Here is a 19,395-nt window from a genome sequence, read left to right on the forward strand (position 1 = left end):
TCTCATTACACACTCAGCCTCTTCACAAAAAGACTTCCTGTATTTACCGAAGAGTCGAAAGAGAACAACAAGGACATGAAAGCCGTCCACATTGGTTTATTCGTTGAGCCAAAGAACACAATGTCTGCACCTGATTGTCGCAATACATCCGTTTTTCTTGAGGATACGGACTATTTCTAATCTAAAAATACATTTTCAGAAAAATAAGGTACCGAAGAATATGTTAAAGTAGGTCAATAGTGTACATGCTCATTACTTATGTGAGTTCAAAATCCTTTGTTTCAAATAGTGTATTTTTATGGTGACATTTTCACACCCCCAACAATCCAGGTTTCTTCAATGCACGGTGAAAATCGCTCTTTAAAAGCATGTTGGTCATCATGGCACTCAGAGAGCTTTTAATATTGACCCACACTAATGCATTGATATAAAAAGATAAACCCAACAGACCTATTTGATTGAAGAAAAAACCTTGTTTACACGGACATGGCTGAAAGAGTAATTAAATAAGCACAAACAGCATTTAACTGCTCAGTGTTGAGGCTAATATCCATCCTATCTGGAGGCGACGACTCCTAATCCACCACGTAAAATATGACTCATTCTTATTCATTCATTCCCACTGATATAACCAAAGCAAGATACATCTTACTGCCCACATGCATATTATATTCATGTATGCACTTACAGATTCTCATTCTGTACTGATGCACCCATGTGTGAGCTTGTGTCTTATTGCTCTGCATATGTGTGTCTAGTATAGTAGATGAAAAAAAAAGTTTCTCTGTGTGCATATGCTTATTTATGTGCGTAAATATGTTGGTATGTGTAAGGGAAACTTCTGCAGCAATGGAGAGTCAGGACTCAGAGAGACACGAGGAGAGTTGGAGCTTTGATGTCAAACAGTGGTGTTTATTACAAGTATCGGCCGGAGAAATTCACATCACAAGTCACAGCAGCCAGATGTTCTGACTGCACGCAATTCTGCCCAGCCTCTCTCTCGATAGACCTTTTAACTAGTTTACAGAGAGTTAATCAACATATTGGGGGAGATGATCTAAACAGCTGGGCACCCTGAATCACTTGCGTCTGACCCTTAATGGCCTCGAAGCCAGCGTTGTCACCCATAAACCATTTGTCACCCAGAGTTGACCAGTTATAGACTGAGAAATATCAACATATGACTGCATTAGCACATTCCTCACGGCCCGTCCACACTACAGCTTCGACAGCTTCAAAAACGGTTTCCAACGGGTCTGCCCATTCACTTTGAATGGGGTGACTTGACGTTGCCTCGCTTTTCGCCGAACTGAATTGTGGGTAGCAGAGCGGAGCTTTCCTGGCGTTTCAGGCTGCAAAAGTTGAGCAATGTTCAACTTTTGAAGCTTCTGAAGCTTTCGGTGGAAGCGTCAGCCAATCAAATCATATGCCAGTACAAGCTCTAGCCAATCAAACCGCTGCTTGTGTGTCAGGGACGGGAGATTCATGTGATTGGTTGTTGGTCGAGCTTCAGACACGCCCGCCGGCAAGCTTTTTTTGAAGCTGTAGTGTGGATGGGCCGTTACGGGAGATAACAGAGCCAGGGTTGGTCATAAACGTCAAAGGGCAAAAGGTTAAATATCTAGGAGTAAAGACAGAAATATTCCCCCACAGTATGACTTATTCATGTGTGTGCATTCACAGTCTTCATTTGTATATCGATCAGATGATCTGTATGAGGTTGTGTTGACTTGTCTGTCATCATCTGTAAGAGCTTGTTTGTGTAATTGGTGTAACAGAAACACAGTACGACAGTCGGTTATTGCCTTTTTCCATCGTTTGTTACCATAACTGACTGTGCAGCCAGTTAATAAGCCTGTGGCTGCTGCCTACATTAAATAGACATTCAAATGTGTTGACTGGAAAGATGACAAGACAAAGCGACATGCCATCTTTCTCTAAACGTACCTCCAGGAGAGAGAATCTGCTTCTCCCTGCAGGACCCTACAAACACACATGTAATCGCTATTCAAAGCCGACATGGAGCCGCAGTCTGTGGTCTGTTAGATATTCAATTTACTTCAATGCTTCCTTAAGTGACGCATTAACAAAACACACGGCGGTTGATTGTTACACTAACAACAGAAGGCAGCGAACAAGCGTGGTGTAGAAACTTAAACGTAGTGTCTATAAAGAAGTGTATATTACATTATACTCGGATGCTGATAGAAATGTTTTCCCAACACATCGATGCACTAACACATCACTCTTTCCTACTTTGTAATTTCTTTGTAAAACAGTTTTACCTTCTCTAATCTTGTATTAATTAATACAATGTTTGTACAATGTTAATGTTTGTAATTTCTTGGTTATTTCTTCCGATGTATGTGTGTGAATGTTGTTTGTATGTTGTACTTGTTTGTTATTTGTTTTCTTGGGACCCCCTTGAAAACGAGGTGATTCACCTCAAGGGGTTTATCCTAATAAAGAAATTTGAATATATATATTAATTCATCTTTTCTAAGCGTACCTTGGCCTAGCTTAGTTTAAATTACCTTGGTTTATCTCGTCACTCTAGTATTTTCTATCTTGGTATTGCAAGAATCTATGCAAAGTCAACCAATCCAATCCCCATACTTGTGAGATTGTGTTGCCAATATAACAAATTCCTGCTCTCTCCTCTATGAAAATGATTCAAACTAGACCTACTTCTACAAGCAAACGTCAAACGATGTGTATGTATCTCCATAACAGGCAGTGTTCGTCCTGATCCTATGCGTCTTTTCAGTCATTGTTTCCGCCAGACCAGGGCTGAGAGGGCGTCCAAAAATATTTGGACGCCCTCTCAGCCCTGGTCAGCCAACTCGGCTCGAGTTCAGGGCGTCCCGAGCTGAATAAGGGCGTCAAATGACGGCAAGACCCCCCCCCTGGCGGAAACGCTGTTTTCAGTTGAACCCTCTTCAAGTGACCCATATATAACCCAATGCTTTAAAGTAAGCACTTGATTCATGGAGCGGCTGCAGGCGGTTCTACAGTGTAGAGTTGTATATACAGACTATAGTAGACACTAACGTTAACGTACAGACTGAATTCAGGGGGAAATGTAACTTCCTTTTAACATCACATGCTAGCAGACATGCATTTCAACGTGTTATCAATGATCTCTTAAAAAAAACCTGATTTGCTCAACGAACTTGAATTTCAAAGCAAATTATTGCAACAAAAACAACACAAATCATACTGTGGGGGAAACTTCTGAAGCAATTGGAAACAGGACTCAGAGAGGCACGAGGAGAGCTGGAGCTTTGACGGCAAACACTGACGGTCTATTTGGAGTTACGGCCGGAGAAAAGACAGGCGGTGCGTCACGAGTTGACACAGCGGTTGTCAAACCAATTCTCAAGAACTCTTCTGCAGCTCGAGGTTTTAACTAGTTCGGAGTGTAATAATCAACATTCTTCATCAGCGAGACTAAACAATTATTGACCCTGAATCTAGCTAGAGCTCTCGTCCATAGAAAAGAATGTGAGTCAGGGAACCCACGTCTCTGAACAGTAAACTACCTCGTGGCGGCTTGTGCTCCGTCATGGACTGGCAACAACAATGCGCCCAAGGCCGTAGAACTATGGGCCGTGGGAAAGGAGACAGTGAGAGGAGGAAATTATGAACTGTGTCGAAGGTTGATTACCTAAGCAAATTATTCCCCAGCACATACTATGAAGTAAGTAATCTGGCTTTTAGTTTAGATTACTTCTTTAAAGGTCTTGTGTTTAAAGGCCTTTAGTTTTTCCTCCCGAATCATCATTACTCAGAGCAGCAGAGAAAAGATTCACCTCTGCATGTAATATGAATCCAGTATGAGTCTCTGTGGTTCTCTGTAATGCAGCTAAAATGACCAGTTTATAAAGTCAGCTTCACCCACACTGACCCGGATGTGCGTCAACCACTTTAAAGTCATTTAGAGCACGTTTAGAAGTGGATAAATGTTAAGCGAGTTTAAATGAGATTAAGAGAATCAATCCTTCTAAAAGCAATCGACCGCTGTGCCACACAGTTGGCCAGTCAACGATATATTTAAATCAGGGCGCTCCGGCTTAGACGGGAACACTGTTGAACTACGGCACACTGTTGAACTACATATACAGTGGGGCAAAAAAGTATTTAGTCAGCCACCAATTGTGCAAGTTCTCCCACTTAAAAAGATGAGAGGCCTGTCATTGTCATCCTAGGTATACCTCAACTATGAGAGACAGAATGAGAAAAAGAAAATCCAGAAAATCACATTGTCTGATTTTTAAAGAATTTATTTGAAAATTATGGTGGAAAATAAGTATTTGGTCACCTACAAACAAACAAACAAGATTTCTGGCTCTCACAGACCTGTAACTTCTTCTTTAAGAGCCTCCTCTGTCCTCCACTTGTTAACTGTATTAATGGCACCTGTTTGAACTCGTTATCAGTATAAAAGACATCTGTCCACAACCTCAAACAGTCACACTTGTGATACTTTTTTGCCCCACTGTATTTATATAGCTTATTTGTTGTCAGAAAACATTTGCTAAACTACCTTTTACCATCTCTCAGGTTTCATGTCCAAAACCTGCAGGTGCCCTTCAGTCATTCTTAGAAAATGTGTCCAAACAACCAAAACAGTATCTGGCAGGAAGTCTTGCTCAGGGACGCTTTAGCAGGTGAGATGCTCAATGAAAACACAAAGAGTGTGTCCTTGCTTGGTGTGTCACTGCCTGCTCAGGTCATGAACACAAAGAGTGTGTCCTTACTCGGTGTGTCACTGCCTGCTCAGTTCAGGAACACAAAGCATTGACTGGGCAGTGAATATCGGAGAAGCAGCAGCTGAAACACTTAGAGTTGAGGCACTGTGAGTACAGTGTCATTTTAAGGTCAATCATTTGCATAACATGTTTCACTAAATAAGATATTAGAATAAATATATTCCGACTGGTTTATTGCACACATTTCAGATGCAAATATAATATGTAGTCCATAACACATTACATAACATGTCACTTGTTTGGGGTGAAGTGTCTTGCCCAGGGACACAACGACATGCTGACTGCAGTGGGGTTTGAACCTGTGACCCCCTGATCCGAACACCAATGTACAACCCACTGCACCACACACCATACATCATGTATCAAAAAGAGAATAAATCAAACTAGTATCTTTGATAAAGAGCCTCTTTCATGTCAAACCCTCCTAATGAACCCTCTCTGGGCTGCAGATCCGGCTGCTGAAATCTTTTCCTCTGGGATCTATATGTATATATATGTGAGGAAATGCATGTTGCTGAACCAAGTAGTAACTTTGGAGTCTGAAAAGTAAAGCCAATTGGGAAGTGCCTTAAACCTGCATTTTCTAATAATCAGCGGCTCCACTGAAAGTACATTTTGGTCGCTTTAAAAATGTCTCATTCAGCGTTTGGTTTTAATCCAGCCACTCGTGCTGCTTCGGGTTCCAGAAAACCAAGATGGTGACGGCTAAAAACTAAGAAGGCAGCAGCCAAAACACCAAACGCAGATGGCCAAATATTCAACTCAAACTTAAAAATAGTAATCCACAACCAATAGTTGATGACACGATGCACTTTGTATTGACAGTATATGAACTGCACTTAATATTCCACAACAAGTTATACTGTATCTGTTATTCTAAAACTCTAAATAACAAATGTTCAGCTCATAATAAGTTTAGGTAAATCTGAAAATGAAAAGACGATATTCTTCATTATGTCCAGGACAGCTCAAAGGGCCTTAAGGGTTGTGTATAATGTAAATAATAAGTATTGGTAAAACATTTGTACAGTTTGAATGTCACTTTGAGGATGAAAATGTAAAACTGATCAGATATTATTATAGTCTAAATACCCTGACGAGTGTTGAGTTAAACGGAGACTTTGTGTAGCATCTGATATTAAATACGTCAAACTGAAGCAGCGTAAGTTAAAGTAGTGAGCAACGAACGCTGCTATCCTCAGATCTCACACTGAGAGATAAAAGCTGAGAGATAACAGCACCAGCATGTGGTGTGTGACAAACTTGTTTACATATTTTGGCTCGAGCTGGTGCCACTTGAATAGCTCATTGTCTGTTGAACTCTGAAACTTGTCTGGACGCCAAAAGAAAGACAACATTTGTCTTAGATTGTCACAGGTGGAAATATCCGTGGTGCAGTCATTAGGGAGTGTGAGACTGACCGTTGAGCGGCCCGACCAAGCAAGGAGGCAGAGGCAGAACGTCCAAAATGATAACCCGGTGTGGGCATGTATTACAGCATGAACACAATACACACAGCCTCAATCCTGCTGCTGCTGCTGTTCACGTGGGCACAGCCTGCAGCCACCAGGATCTCACACACACTCCCCCTCTAACAGCAAAACCCCACAGCCTAAATGCCCAACCCAACAGGACACAGGTGAGGGGGGAGGAGACAACACAGGCACCAGGTGCACACAATCAACGACAGACATGGGGGAAGAGGAACACTTTTCAAAAACAAAAACTAAACAACCCGTAACGGAGGCCGAGAACTATGAGCCCGGAGATAAAAATTGGAAGGGATGTTTGATAATTACATTTTCCAAAGTCCAAAGGAACTTTTTATTTGTCAACTATGAAACATCTGGACAAAGTCTAGAAATATGTTGTGCTTTTAAATAAAGTTTATAGAAACTCACCTGGTCTTCAAAGGACAAAGCCTGTCCAACGTCTCGAGGGAATCCATCGATGACGATACCGCTTGCGTCTGGTATCTTCATGATCTTCTGCTTTATTTCAGTTATGGTTGTCTCCTGGATGACAGAGAGAGGGACAGGGTTTTTCATTTTGTATAATCGTCGAAAGACAATAACCATATCAACAGGAGCTTTATTGGATTTTTGATCAATACAATTAACTCTACAATTAGCCTGTTGCTTTAGTTTACGGCCTTCCTAGTTTACTCTTCACTTTCCATTATTACATTTGAATGTTTAACAATGTGAGAGAGCCACTGGGAGATTTCAGCTGCAAATTATTCATCACAAAGCTTCACAGTTGTAATTTGCTTTTCAAGTCTCAGCATGAAGGGGGAGATTAGTTTTGTTAATGTTGCTTCAATTCCCAGATTCATCAAGGTTGTATAGTAGTTAAAACCCCTGGAAAATGAACGAGAGGCTGATCTAAAGTCATAAAGAAGGTTAATGGTAAACTGCAAAGACACTGGAGGATTCAACAGTATAATAAATCTGTTATCCAATTATATTTTAATATATCTGACTGCAGCGCTGTTGTGATCGCAGCTGAAGCGAGACAGTGCCAGCCTCTTTCAGCATCAATTACTTCCTCTTGGCTGGAGGAGGTCGACATGTTTGAATGTATTTCCCCGAGCTGAATGCATCATACGATATGGCAGGAATACACGAGCAACCCTCCGATCCAAAAATAACATCCGTGGCCTTCGCTGAGTAACACAGACGTTCAAGTTCCCTCCATGCACCGAATAAAGTCAGCGACCCGACAGACTTCACAGAGATTAAACATAATCTACGTGGATCCCACCAAACATATTAAGGTATACGTGTAGAAGATTAGGAAAAGCCCTTTGATGCACTTTATGGCTACGTTTAGATTGTTAAAGAAATATATATTGAACGACAGTATCTAGCAAAAAGGGTTTATTCTCTAAAATTGCACTTTGATTGTAGTCCACTAGTGCTCTTGCTGTACCTGTCATTGCAAAATGGTAATGCAAATGAACCACTACTGTGGCAGTTGGAAAAAAAGCAAACTACACTATTTGCTTTTAGTAGCTTTTGTTACATTGTGCTTTCCCTTAAAGAAACAAAAGAACAATAGTAAGTGCTAAATTAGAACATCTCAACCCTTTTAAATTGCCATACATTAAAGATTAATCAGTAAATCCGGTGGCAGTGCATCCTGCTAAACTATCTTAACATGAACATTTTTAAAGTCTGTAATCGTAGCCCAGACTGTCAAACATCCAAGATTGTTATTATGTGGACATCTGTTTGATTTCTGAGGGAACGGAAGTTCAGATAAATGCTGAGTCATGTGACCTTGCAGCGACTCACAGAGAAACAGCAGGAAGGGCTGAGAGTCCGTGATGTTCTTTGAAGCATTTGCAGCATTCAAGGAGTTTCAGTGTAACTTTTCGGGGTATTTACTACATGTTCCTTAGATGGTCCGATTTACCGAGCAGGGACGCTGTAAAGAAGAATTGTGAAGGCCTCTTTTTTTCAACCTTCTCCAGAGTGAGCCATGAAAATCTCTGCCAATATTTTCACTAACTTTTTGTATTACGGGGGCATGAAGAGAACTCGTTTGTATGTATTTGTATTTCAACACTAAATCCATGTAGCACAAAGACCTCTCAATAGTAATGTTAAGGAGGAAAAAGCTGAGTGTAAGCATGTCGTAATTTGAATACCCTTCATACCTCTAATGGGTTATTTCAACTTTTCTCATTATTTTATGAAAATCAAGCTAGTGGTTTATTTTTGACCATGCTTACAGACTAAAAGACAAACTGACGGCCCCCTTGGTGAAGCTGTGAATCAGTAATACACCAATCAACACATCACAAAAATAATATCTAAACAAGCACCACTATCATCAAGGCTCCTGTTAGTGTGACAACCATACCCAAGAGTTTCTCATCAGTCAGTACACGAAAAAATAATCAAGAAACCCAATTTCCTCTGCTCTGCTGGACTAATCATGGCAGGAAAAAAGAAAAACCTAACAGCAACAGAAGTCACTTCATCATAACGAACATGTCTGCAGCTTAGCCTTCTTTGCTGTTTATCTCCATCTTCCCTGGGCTGAGATCTGGGGATCGGCCAGATGGACGATGGAATGTGTGCCAGACGCCGCACAGAAGATAAATGATGAGGTGGGCAGCTATTGAAGATAATTCACGAGGGGACGCGAGCTCAGAACTGCCAGTCACGAATCAGGCGGGGGACGATATACAGCCTTGTTCCTCGCGGCATCGCTAATGCATCACGGGGCCCATGTTGACAGTAAAGACCCCTCTCAGGTGTTTTAATAATGCTAATTTAAAATGTGCCCAGACAACCAGAATCACTTAGGTTGTTTAACACCTTTTCATCCGTTATAGATGCTTTTAACCCACAACTTCCTGTTGAAATGTCATTCGCTACCACAGCGGTGTACTTTGAAGAGGCCTTTTCCTGTAGTGTGTTATATAGGTTTTGGTGCATGTAGAGCAGGTGTGTCAAACTCAAATACACAGTGGGCCAAAATAAAAAAATGGGTACTAGTCGAGGGCCGGACTGGTTCAATGTTTATTGCAAAACGTATTGAATTGAACTTATTGCACATATTAAACCTGGAACTAACAAAGCTTAAATTATTGAATATAAAAACAACATTAAATAATCAGTTGCATTCATTTCTTATGGCTCTATCTGCAGCTTTTCCAGAGTCATTTCTTATGATTACATTTTTCCACAGGCCAACAACAGCTTCAACAAAACTATTTCCCTCAAAGAACAAACCAAACATGCCCTGTTGTCGCAAGAAAGAAAGTGCAGAAGGAAACATCCATTGAAATTCAGTGTGCTGCTCTGTGATGCTAGTTCAGATACTTGGCATCTCGTCTTGGGTGCAAGTTCATCAATGTTTGGGGTCAGGCTCTGAGCTGAGGAGATCCTCAGGATGGGGTGAAGGTGTGCGTGCAATATACCGGAGGGCCAGATCTAATAGTAATTAAAAATTATCCTGCGGGCCGAAATTAAATCCACCAAGGGCCTGATTTGGCCCCCGGGCCTTGAGTTTGACACATGTGATGTAGATGGTCTGCAAAAATCCCAGTTTCTCTCCCATACACTTCTTGAACATAATTACATCACTATGCAACACTTGCGCTCCTATTGGCTAGCGCTCCAACACATTGTACATAAAAGGCTAAGGGGCGGGAAATCTACAAGTGGTTGACCAATCACAACAGAGTCGGCTAGCTAACCAATCAGAGCAGACTTGGCTCTGGTTTCAGACAGAGGGTGAAAAGAGGTGCTGCAGCACAGGCAGTATGAGAAAAATAAAGAGCTTTTGAACATTGAAGCGTGTAAACTCACTATAACTCACTATAAACTTGAGGTTAATTTATTGGCTATTTCAAGAGCTTTTTGTTGGAATCAGAGCATTTTCAGTAAAATATAATTGATAAAGTGTCAACTGAGATAAAGTTTGGAAATGCTATGCTCATCCAAGGCCAAAGAATACTCTTAAAAGCCCTTGAGCCAGCTCCATTCACTGACCAGGCCTTGAGAGGCAGTCATAACACCTAAAATAGCTCTTTGAGGTTAATATTTGACCAGAGATAATGGTTCTTGAATCTATGCATATAACCACACCAATCATCTTTCTTTGGAAAAAGAGCTAAACGCAATAAAAATGTCTTGGAAATCCAGTCTCTTTTATCTCTATTTACACCGAAATGGCCTTGTATCAATGACTGGAATAGATTCTTAGAAAATACACTTAAAAAACGATCTTTCTGCTTATTTAGAGTTATGGTTTTAATCATCCCTCTGTTGTTGAATCTGTACATTTAAACCATAACCATAATACTCATCGTTGTCATCTTAATTTCATGGAAGTATAAAGTGTTTCGTACAGTGTTTGAATTAATGCACAAACATCCACGGGGGTCTGTGCCCATGTATTTTCCCATCTTGAGTAATTACCTCTGCAAACAAGGATGCTAATAAGACAGATAAGAATCCCTCTAATGAGGCCCTTCGCTCATGCTTGCTGTGATAATGACCTGCGCGTGACTGGACACACTTCCTCTCATAATCTCCCTGTTAGGAACACACACACACACCCACACACACACCACTCTGTTTTTGTGCTACCTGTGGTGCCAGCTCTCCGTTGGTGATGATTTTTGCGATCAGACTCCACTTTCTGTTGCTGGTGGCGTTGTGGATCATCTTCTTCCTCAGCAGCTCGCCCACAGACACGTACTGGAAGCCGTAGCGCTCGGCGATCTTCAGACTCTGTGTTCCTTTGCCACTGCCAGGACCACCTAGACACAGAGGGAGAGTGTTGATGTTTTGGGAGAGATTTTGTGTGTGAAATGTGTCCGTGTGAGTGTGAAACATTGTGTGTGTGTGGGTGTGTTAGCGGAGGCTGTATTAGTGAGAGAAGCCCAGACTATGTGAGAGTTAGTTTGAGGTGTGTGTGTGTGTGTGTGTGTGTGTGTGTGTGTGTGTGTGTGTGTGTGTGTGTGTGTGTGTGTGTGTGTGTGTGTGTGTGTGTGTGTGTGTGTGTGTGTGTGTGTGTGTGTGTGTGTGTGTGTGTGTGTGTGTGTGTGTGTGACTCTGCTTGTGTTGGATCATTTGTGACAGTGTGTGTCTCACTGCGTGACTGTGTGTTTTTGCGGGGGAGAAGGGCATGTGGGGGGGTGGGTGATAGCAAACAGGTATGTGTGAACCTCCTACATTTGCCACCAAATCCTCTTTTTTATCTTTAAATTTCAATTGGAAGAAGGATGTGCAAAGTAACGACAGCAGGAGAAGACAGCTCTCAGCTCTATGAACTATCAAAATAGTAAGTAGAAGTACATGAATGGGTGTAAAACAGGACTCAATGCAACACAATGTTACATATAAAATTATCAGAATTCACTCAAAAGTATAAACGGCAAGACAAAACCATATTTAGTTGATATTTTGGAATTAAATTGGAGTATGGGAAATCCATTGATCAGAAATAATGTCCTAATAGTGCAAGATATGCACATACAAGCTGTCAGAAAGTGAAAGCCTTCTCTACATGTCTACAAATGGAAAGCTGCTTTTACTGCCTGTCACTCCAGGATTTTAGAGAGGCTCCTGTTTCCACAGAAATCTCAACCGCTCCAAAATGGCTGCTAGTATAAAGCCAGGGCTGATCGAAAGTTAAATTATGTGGAGAACAAAGCCGCTATGCAATTTATCCCATCATGGTGTCACTGCCAGAAATGATTGTTATAGTGAAGAGGAGAAGAGTGTGCAGAAAATCTTTACAAATCAATGATTGCTCATAAATCATTCTGTTAATACAGTATAGACAATCTGATTTCATTATTGTGATGTGTTCTCAGACTGAATCCTGAGGGATAATGATTGATGTAAATTGTGTATCGATGTTTGTCCCAATCTTACCGATGGGGTCAATAATCTGACATTTCAACAACAAATCTTATTATCAATGGATCAGTTCAGTTTAAACAGATTATTAGTTACCCGCAAATTATAAATTCCCTTTGACCTGTTTTGATTTTAATCATCTAGATGGTTTTGGTGTGAGTTGCTGAATGTTATCTAATATATTGGCTGCAGATATGCTTGCCTTTTCTTCAATAAAATGAATCCAGGTGGTCCTTTGGTGCTCAAAACGTCAATGAACATTTAAAAAGCTCAACGACAATCAATCAATCAATCAATCGATCAATCAATCAATCAATCAATCAATAGGAAACGGCTAACCCCTTTTAGTCGCTCATAAATAAGTATATCACTGTTCTTTATGCTATGGACGCTGGCAACAGTCACATAATCCAAAGCGGTCCAATGTCTCTTTCCAGAAATCATGTTAGGGCTGCTCAATTAGTCGTATTTTAATCGCAATTACGATTATGGCTTGCAACGATTACGAAAACAACGTAATCGAAATAAAACTATTTTTTTTTAAATTATTTTAATAAAATTTTGTATTTATTGTTTTTTCAGTTGAATTATACTTACAGTTCAGGGTAATCAACTGTTAAAAACATACTGTTCACATTTTATTTCTCCAATAAATTGATGTTTTCAAAGTAAATCGTTTTTAATAATCGTGATATCAATTATTGACCCAAATAATCGAGATTATGATTTTTGCCATAATCGAGCAGCCCTATGTAGGAACTATTTTCTTTCCACCCAAACTACACTCACTAAATGTAACACTGTGCAGAAGTAGTGTGCGTCCACTGTTGGACCATCAGCTGGTGTTTTGCAAGATATATGTATTTCAGTCAGACAACGTAAGAAAAGTAGAGGGAGAGATAGCAATCTTTGCAGCTTAAAGAGAAAGATAGTTGGTTGTATGAGAGGGTAAGGGGTGTGTGTGTGTGTGTGTGTGTGTGTGTGTGTGTGTGTGTGTGTGTGTGTGTGTGTGTGTGTGTGTGTGTGTGTGTGTGTGTGTGTGTGTGTGTGTGTGTGTGTGTGTGTGTGTGTGTGTGTGTGTGTGTGTGTGTGTGTGTGTCCTCGAGTTGACTTCCTGAACTAGCTTATAGTTCTAATTGCTTTCCTTGTCTGCAACGCTGTAAAGATTGGTAGAAGTCACTCTCTAGATGCTTCTAACTGATTATACAGTTCGTGGTTGCACATCAGTAGAAGGAAATTATATGAATAATACTTCTCACTACATGATCTGTGGCTAATCTTGCGTAACTGGGTCATAATGTCCGTAATGTTGATTACAAACATGTTTTGCCTCTTTGAGCACCACAAGCCCTGTGCTATCTATTTTTATTCCATTATATTCGTGAGAAGGTAGACATTACGGACAATATCTCTGACACTCAACGGCTCACACCAAAGAAATACGGAGGGAAACCTGTGGTTTTGATTTGGGGATGAATTGCCCCTTGAAGTGTCATTAAAGTGCACTACCTGTTAGATTTTTAATATAAAAGACCCATGGATTTAGTCAAATATGAATGTCACACATGATAAAGAAGAAAAAGTGAAAGTTTGAAAGCATTAGAGAGGGAGGGCTAGAGAGATAATCTAAAAATAAAAAGTGCGTATCCAAAAGAAAGTGCACTTTTATCTCACATCTGAGAGTTTCGCAATGTTCGACCCAGCTTCATCCTGAACGAACGTGTCTTTGTCAGTCCGTCTCTCTCTGTGCAAACCTGACAAACTATTGGCACGACCATCCAAAGAGATGACAGCTGCTGCCATTCTCATTGCCTTTAAAAATAGGGCACAATGTGCTCACAAAGACGAGATAGGAACTGGCTTTTGTGCTGCGAGGACAAAAAACAATCATCCACACTTCAGGGAAACTGAACAGCCAGGTCCAAACTAAAAATCAAAGCATGCCGCAGCAGAGGGCTGTCGGGAGGTTTTAAAAAGCTTCCAACAGACACCCAAGTCCCTTTCTTGCTTATTTAAAAACCTAAATATACTTTTTTTTTTAAGAGGGTTTATAAATAGCAGCTTTTTTTCGGTCCAGCTCATCCAGTGTCATGACTCTCATTGTGCAGCTGCCATGCTTAATTCATAAGATTAATGAAAGTGTTTGAGAGGTTAATGCAGGCCCAAGAAGCAAATCCGATTAGGAGGGCGTGAGAGTGAGCGTCGAACACAGGTAGTGATATGCAACAAGATCCCCGCCCGCTGATAGCAACACAGAGAGGCGGGGCCAAGTTCAAAATACCGTACCAGGAAAGACACACACGTACACACACGCACACACACTCACTCCCCAGCTCCTTGAATACCATCAAAGCCATGTATTCTTGGATCATCAGTGTGGTTTATATAGACTTTATATTTGTGTTGAGCTTTTTCATAAAAGCATAAAAGCTCCCTTCAGATCCATTAACTAGACACTGGTCAAAGTATTTTTTCTGTTTACACATAAAAGATATCTGCTGCCTGCTGTTATCTAATGGAACACATGAGTCAGCTGGAATCCTGGTGAGCAGCTTCATATTCTAACATCCTGGACGGGGAGACATGTTTACCTCCAAGTTTTCCTACTAGTGTAAGTTCACATGTATGCATGGATTTAATGTGTGTGTGCTGGTACTGTACCGATGACCAGGATGACTTTGGGTCGCGGTCTGGATGGATCGAACACCTCGTACTCCTCTATGAGCTCCGCCGTCTCCGACAGGTCCGAGTCGCTCTCGATGGAAAACTGGCTGATGGGAGGGAGGCGGTCATACCTTCTGTAGGGGAAATTGGGACTGTCGGGCAACACTGACACACACACACACACACACACACACACACACACACACACACACACACACACACACACACACACACACACACACACACACACACACACACACACACACACACACACACACACACACACACACACACACACACACACACACACACACACACACACACACACACACACACACACACGGTATTGATGAGACCCAATTCCTTTGCTTTTCATCTGAAGTATTGATAAAAAAAATGTTTTCAAAGCTCACCGTTATCTTAATTATTGTAGTTTTGTGCTTTTTCACATTGTTTAAAACGATGCAAAGCCCTATTCAGAAAAATATATAAAAAACCATCAGCTTTACCAACAGATGAAGCTGTTGTGTAATTCAGCGCTTCGATCCGTTTGGCACAGCTGTCTCTTGTGAATAAGGCATAGATAATAACATATTTACCAGAAAGAGAATCCATTTTGCATGCTTTCCGAGAGTTGCTATATATTTACATGCAGAACCAATGTCAATGCTTTTACACTGTATTATAACAATGAGGATGGTATTGAACATGTTACTGATGACAGAACATGTGCCAGAGATAGAGGGAGATATTTTGAAATCTTCAGAGAACAAAAAAGGTTGAGAATAACTGAAGCTGCCCCACTTGCCTGAGTCTATACTTTAGGCTCTTTTTACCTTTCTAACAGATTGAACAGTCAATGGGGCAGAGTGCGGAATAACTCAGGAAGCGAGACCAGCAAACGTTTGAAACATGGCTTCGGCTTTCTGCCTGGAGGGGAACCGCAGGACACGTGAATCTCTGATCAGGCTTAATTTCCCAGCAAATAAACGCTGCAGCTGGTATCTTTTTCTGATATTTGAAAGGGATAACTAACTTTATTCAAGCCGTCCATCCTCAACACATCTTGACTGTCAAGTTCTTTTGTGAAGGAGATGTGCCTGTCAGCCTAAAGATGCAAAAGCACATTTGACTAACTAACAAGTAACGGCCCGTCCACACTACAGCTTCAAAAAAAGCTTGGAGCTGGGCGTGTCTGTAGCTTGGGGATTTTATTCGAGCACCGCGACCAACAACCAATCACATGAATGTCCCGCTCCAAAAAATCCCCAAACAGGCAAAAACCTACCAGTTTCAGCCACTGTCTCTGCCACCTCCCTCCATGACTGGTTCTTCCGGTTTGTATCCCGGTAGGTGAAGAAGGTCTGGTCATACAAAACCGGGTGATTTGCTACGGCGATAATTAGTTTCTCCTCCATCTTTTTTTGAAATATAGAAATGAACGGCTTAGACGCGGTTTGATTGGCTAGGGCTTGAGCTGTCAGATTTCCAAAAACGGGATTTGATTGAACATTGTTCAACTTCTGCAGCCGGAGACGGCGGAGACGGACCGCTATGTTGGGAGAAAAGCGAGGCAACGTGACGTCACCCCATTCAAAGTGAATGGGCAGACGCGTTGGAAACCGTTTTTGAAGCTGTAGTGTGGACGGGCCTTAACAATTTTCTTTCTTGATTCTACATTGCTGCCATGCTTGACACGCACCGTCAAACAAAGAAGTGATTGTTGGAATTCAAAACAGCTCTTATAGATAATGCAAATAAAAAAAAAATCATTAGCATATCATACAAATTCAAAACAAGCTTTCTGCATGGGTAAGACCTGCCAGGAAAGCTGTATTACAGTAATGACTCACTGCCACAGGTCAGTGAATGCATCAAAGACATGACAGCATGTGATCTGAATACAGGATTCTGTTTTCTAACATGTTTGGAAGCAGCAGCAGTGGTTTCTTCTAACCTTTGTATTTTGTTTTGTTTGTGGGCGCTTCGATGCCTCAGAGAGACACTTCTATCGATTTTGGCCCACCAAATCTATCAGGAATTATTGATGCACACGGCTGTGCTTCACAACATGCCTGGAAAAAAGACTCCAAGTGTTTTAACAAGTCATCTACAAAAGGGCTCATGTGGGTTACAGTACAAATGTCAACACCCATTCCTGCTCAAACAGTGAGCCAGTTTTTATTGTGTGGGAGAGGAAGCTGTTTTGCTGCCAGACACATTGGAGAGAAGTCAAATGCATGACATTTTGGCTCTTATAGTAGCATTTAATCAACCGTTGAAGAGGCTCCAATGTGTATGATTTGATTCTGGTGTGTAACTTGTGATTTATTGATAAATCAGAAGAACAATTTTGCTTTCTCAAAGATAATAATAGTCGGATTCTAGTGATATTTTATGACCGCAACAACAGTCTTTAACCTAAAGAAAGTACAAGCTATAAAGATGGCCACCAGATCTAAACGTTAGCATGATTTAATTGATAGAATTAATTGGCTAAATTAAATTCGGTCCACTTTCTCCTTAAGATTTGTGTCTGTATTATCTTTTCGTTTTCAACACTGGATATTTTTTTGACCTGAATCCTACACTGTCTACTTTAAAAAACGTGATCTTATTTCAAAGGCAGAAACCAGCATTGTTTTGTCTTCTTTCTTTCCCCTTGAACAATTAATCGCTTATCAAAAATTGTTGCATAAGAATTTTCTGTTAATCAAATAATCGATTGACTGATTCACGTTTCAGCTCTAAAGTGCTTCTGTACAATCAGCATTTACTGCTCACCATTTCTGAAGAGGGACCTGCGCGATTGGCCGCCATTAAGGGGGGGAAGGGACTTCTTCTCCTGGCCCACGAAGGTATCCCACCGCACTTTTTCTGGTCCTCCGAGCTCCTTGGCTTTCTTCAGACAGCCCTCCAAGTAGTCGATGGGGTCGTCGGGTCGGTAGTACATCAGACCTGTCAGCAGGCTCTGGAGAAAATAATGAAGGAGGAGGAGGAGGACTTGTTGAGGGAGAATGAGATGTTTGTTCAGGCATCATGACATCTTGCCTTTTTTAATGAGGAGAAGTTCTGAAGTGCAGATCATGGTTGCCTTGGCTGGTCTCCAACAGGGGAAACAAAACATCTCATTTTGTCAGAAGCCCATGAAAGTGAGCTCAGGTCATCAGGACTCGGATGTGTTGATTTGTAAGGCTGTTATTGTCGAGGAGCCACAGTGATGAATGTGAGAAAATGAACCGCGCTCCAAAACACAAGTTAATGTTTGTGTGACATTTGCTCCCCAGACCATGAATGTTTTAAAACAATACTTTCGTCCAGGACTTCCTTCCTCATCCCCACCCTCCTCTCTAACAACTCCCACCCATGAACACATACAGCTTCTCCCCACTGAAAGCCATCCACTGTCTGTGCTCATATCTGATAGCTTATAATGAAGATCTGTAACATTACAGTGCAGTTTTGATGATGTGTCACTTCACTCCTCAGTGTAATTTGAACTGGCTGTAAATAAACATGCAGTGATTGCTTGCATTAGCTGCACTGCATGGGATTGAGTCTAATTAAGTGGATGAGCCAATTTACAGTTGCCTCAGGAAAATAAATACCTCATTATTATATTGTTCCTCAATACTGCTTAATAGAGAGTGTAATGCTGTCTTTATTGTTCTCGATTGCATTTTACCTCTAATGGTATAAAAATCCTGTAGAGACTTCTTTCATAGTTACTTAATATTATTTTCGTATACAATATGCTAATATTCCACAAGTCAGATCATGATACTATTTTCTGCAATAATTACAATACATGTATTTTTAATGCTATGTTACTATTAATTTGTCATTCAAATGGAATTCAGTCTGCATCTGAAAATAGATTATTACCGAAATCATTCTTCATCTTAAGTCAGAAAATAAATCTGTTTGGTTACAATTTGTGTGATTATCATACATTTCACCATAAAACACAGCGTTCCCCTTCTTCAAACCATTATTTATAATCAATAAGTAAGGACAGTCATCGCCAATCCATCAGCCATAACAACATGTATTGAGGTGTTTGCCATCACTCTCTCATGCAGCGATGAGTCTTTGTGTAAGAATCACACAGCACAATCTTCACATATCATATCATGTTTCAGAATATCTCACCTCAAATAGTTGAGGTATCTCCCGCCGTGCGAGATACTCCTTGGCATCGTTGGTATTCATCTCCAGTCGGATTTCCTCTGAAATCACAACTTGTCCGGAGCGTTTCTTTGTTTATGTTTTCTTCTCCCGGTGTCTCGGTTCCGTTAGGGTTGATCTCTGTTAACAGCGGACCTCCAGGCAGTTTCCCTTCAGCGCATTTTAGCCTCGTGTGTGGACTTTACAACTGGATTCCTGCAGGCGATGCCACCGCGCCACCCTCCTCGGTGATGCGATGCGTCTCCCCTCCTACAGCTCCTGCCTCAGCGCGCACCATGTTTGCCTCCTGACGTTGGCACAGAGGTCGCGCGCTGTGCCAAATAACGCACGCACCCCCTCAACGTGGCGTTTTTTACACCGGCTACAGTCAGCCCCCAAACTTGTTG

At 41.2% G+C, this 19,395-nt stretch overlaps 1 protein-coding gene across 2 annotated transcripts in view; it reads right to left on the bottom strand.

Annotated features, from left to right (window-relative positions):
- ak5 (adenylate kinase 5) overlaps window positions 1-19,395 on the bottom strand; it is a 67,059-nt gene extending 47,664 nt beyond the window's left edge. The window contains exons 1-5 of one of the 2 annotated variants that reach the window (XM_079651940.1): window positions 18,974-19,395; window positions 17,606-17,792; window positions 14,819-14,986; window positions 10,880-11,052; window positions 6,674-6,787 (exon numbers count right to left, since the gene is read on the bottom strand). In XM_079651940.1, coding sequence (XP_079508066.1) covers window positions 6,674-6,787; window positions 10,880-11,052; window positions 14,819-14,986; window positions 17,606-17,792; window positions 18,974-19,033 — 702 coding nt within the window. In that variant the 5' untranslated portion in view covers window positions 19,034-19,395. Of the gene's footprint in view, window positions 1-6,673; window positions 6,788-10,879; window positions 11,053-14,818; window positions 14,987-16,109; window positions 16,399-17,605; window positions 17,793-18,973 lie in introns of those variants that run through there. The other variant, XM_079651941.1, reaches the window with a different exon arrangement.

This window comes from Notothenia rossii (genome assembly GCF_949606895.1).
Source record: "Notothenia rossii genome assembly, chromosome: 9".
NCBI classification, from domain to species: domain Eukaryota; kingdom Metazoa; phylum Chordata; class Actinopteri; order Perciformes; family Nototheniidae; genus Notothenia; species Notothenia rossii.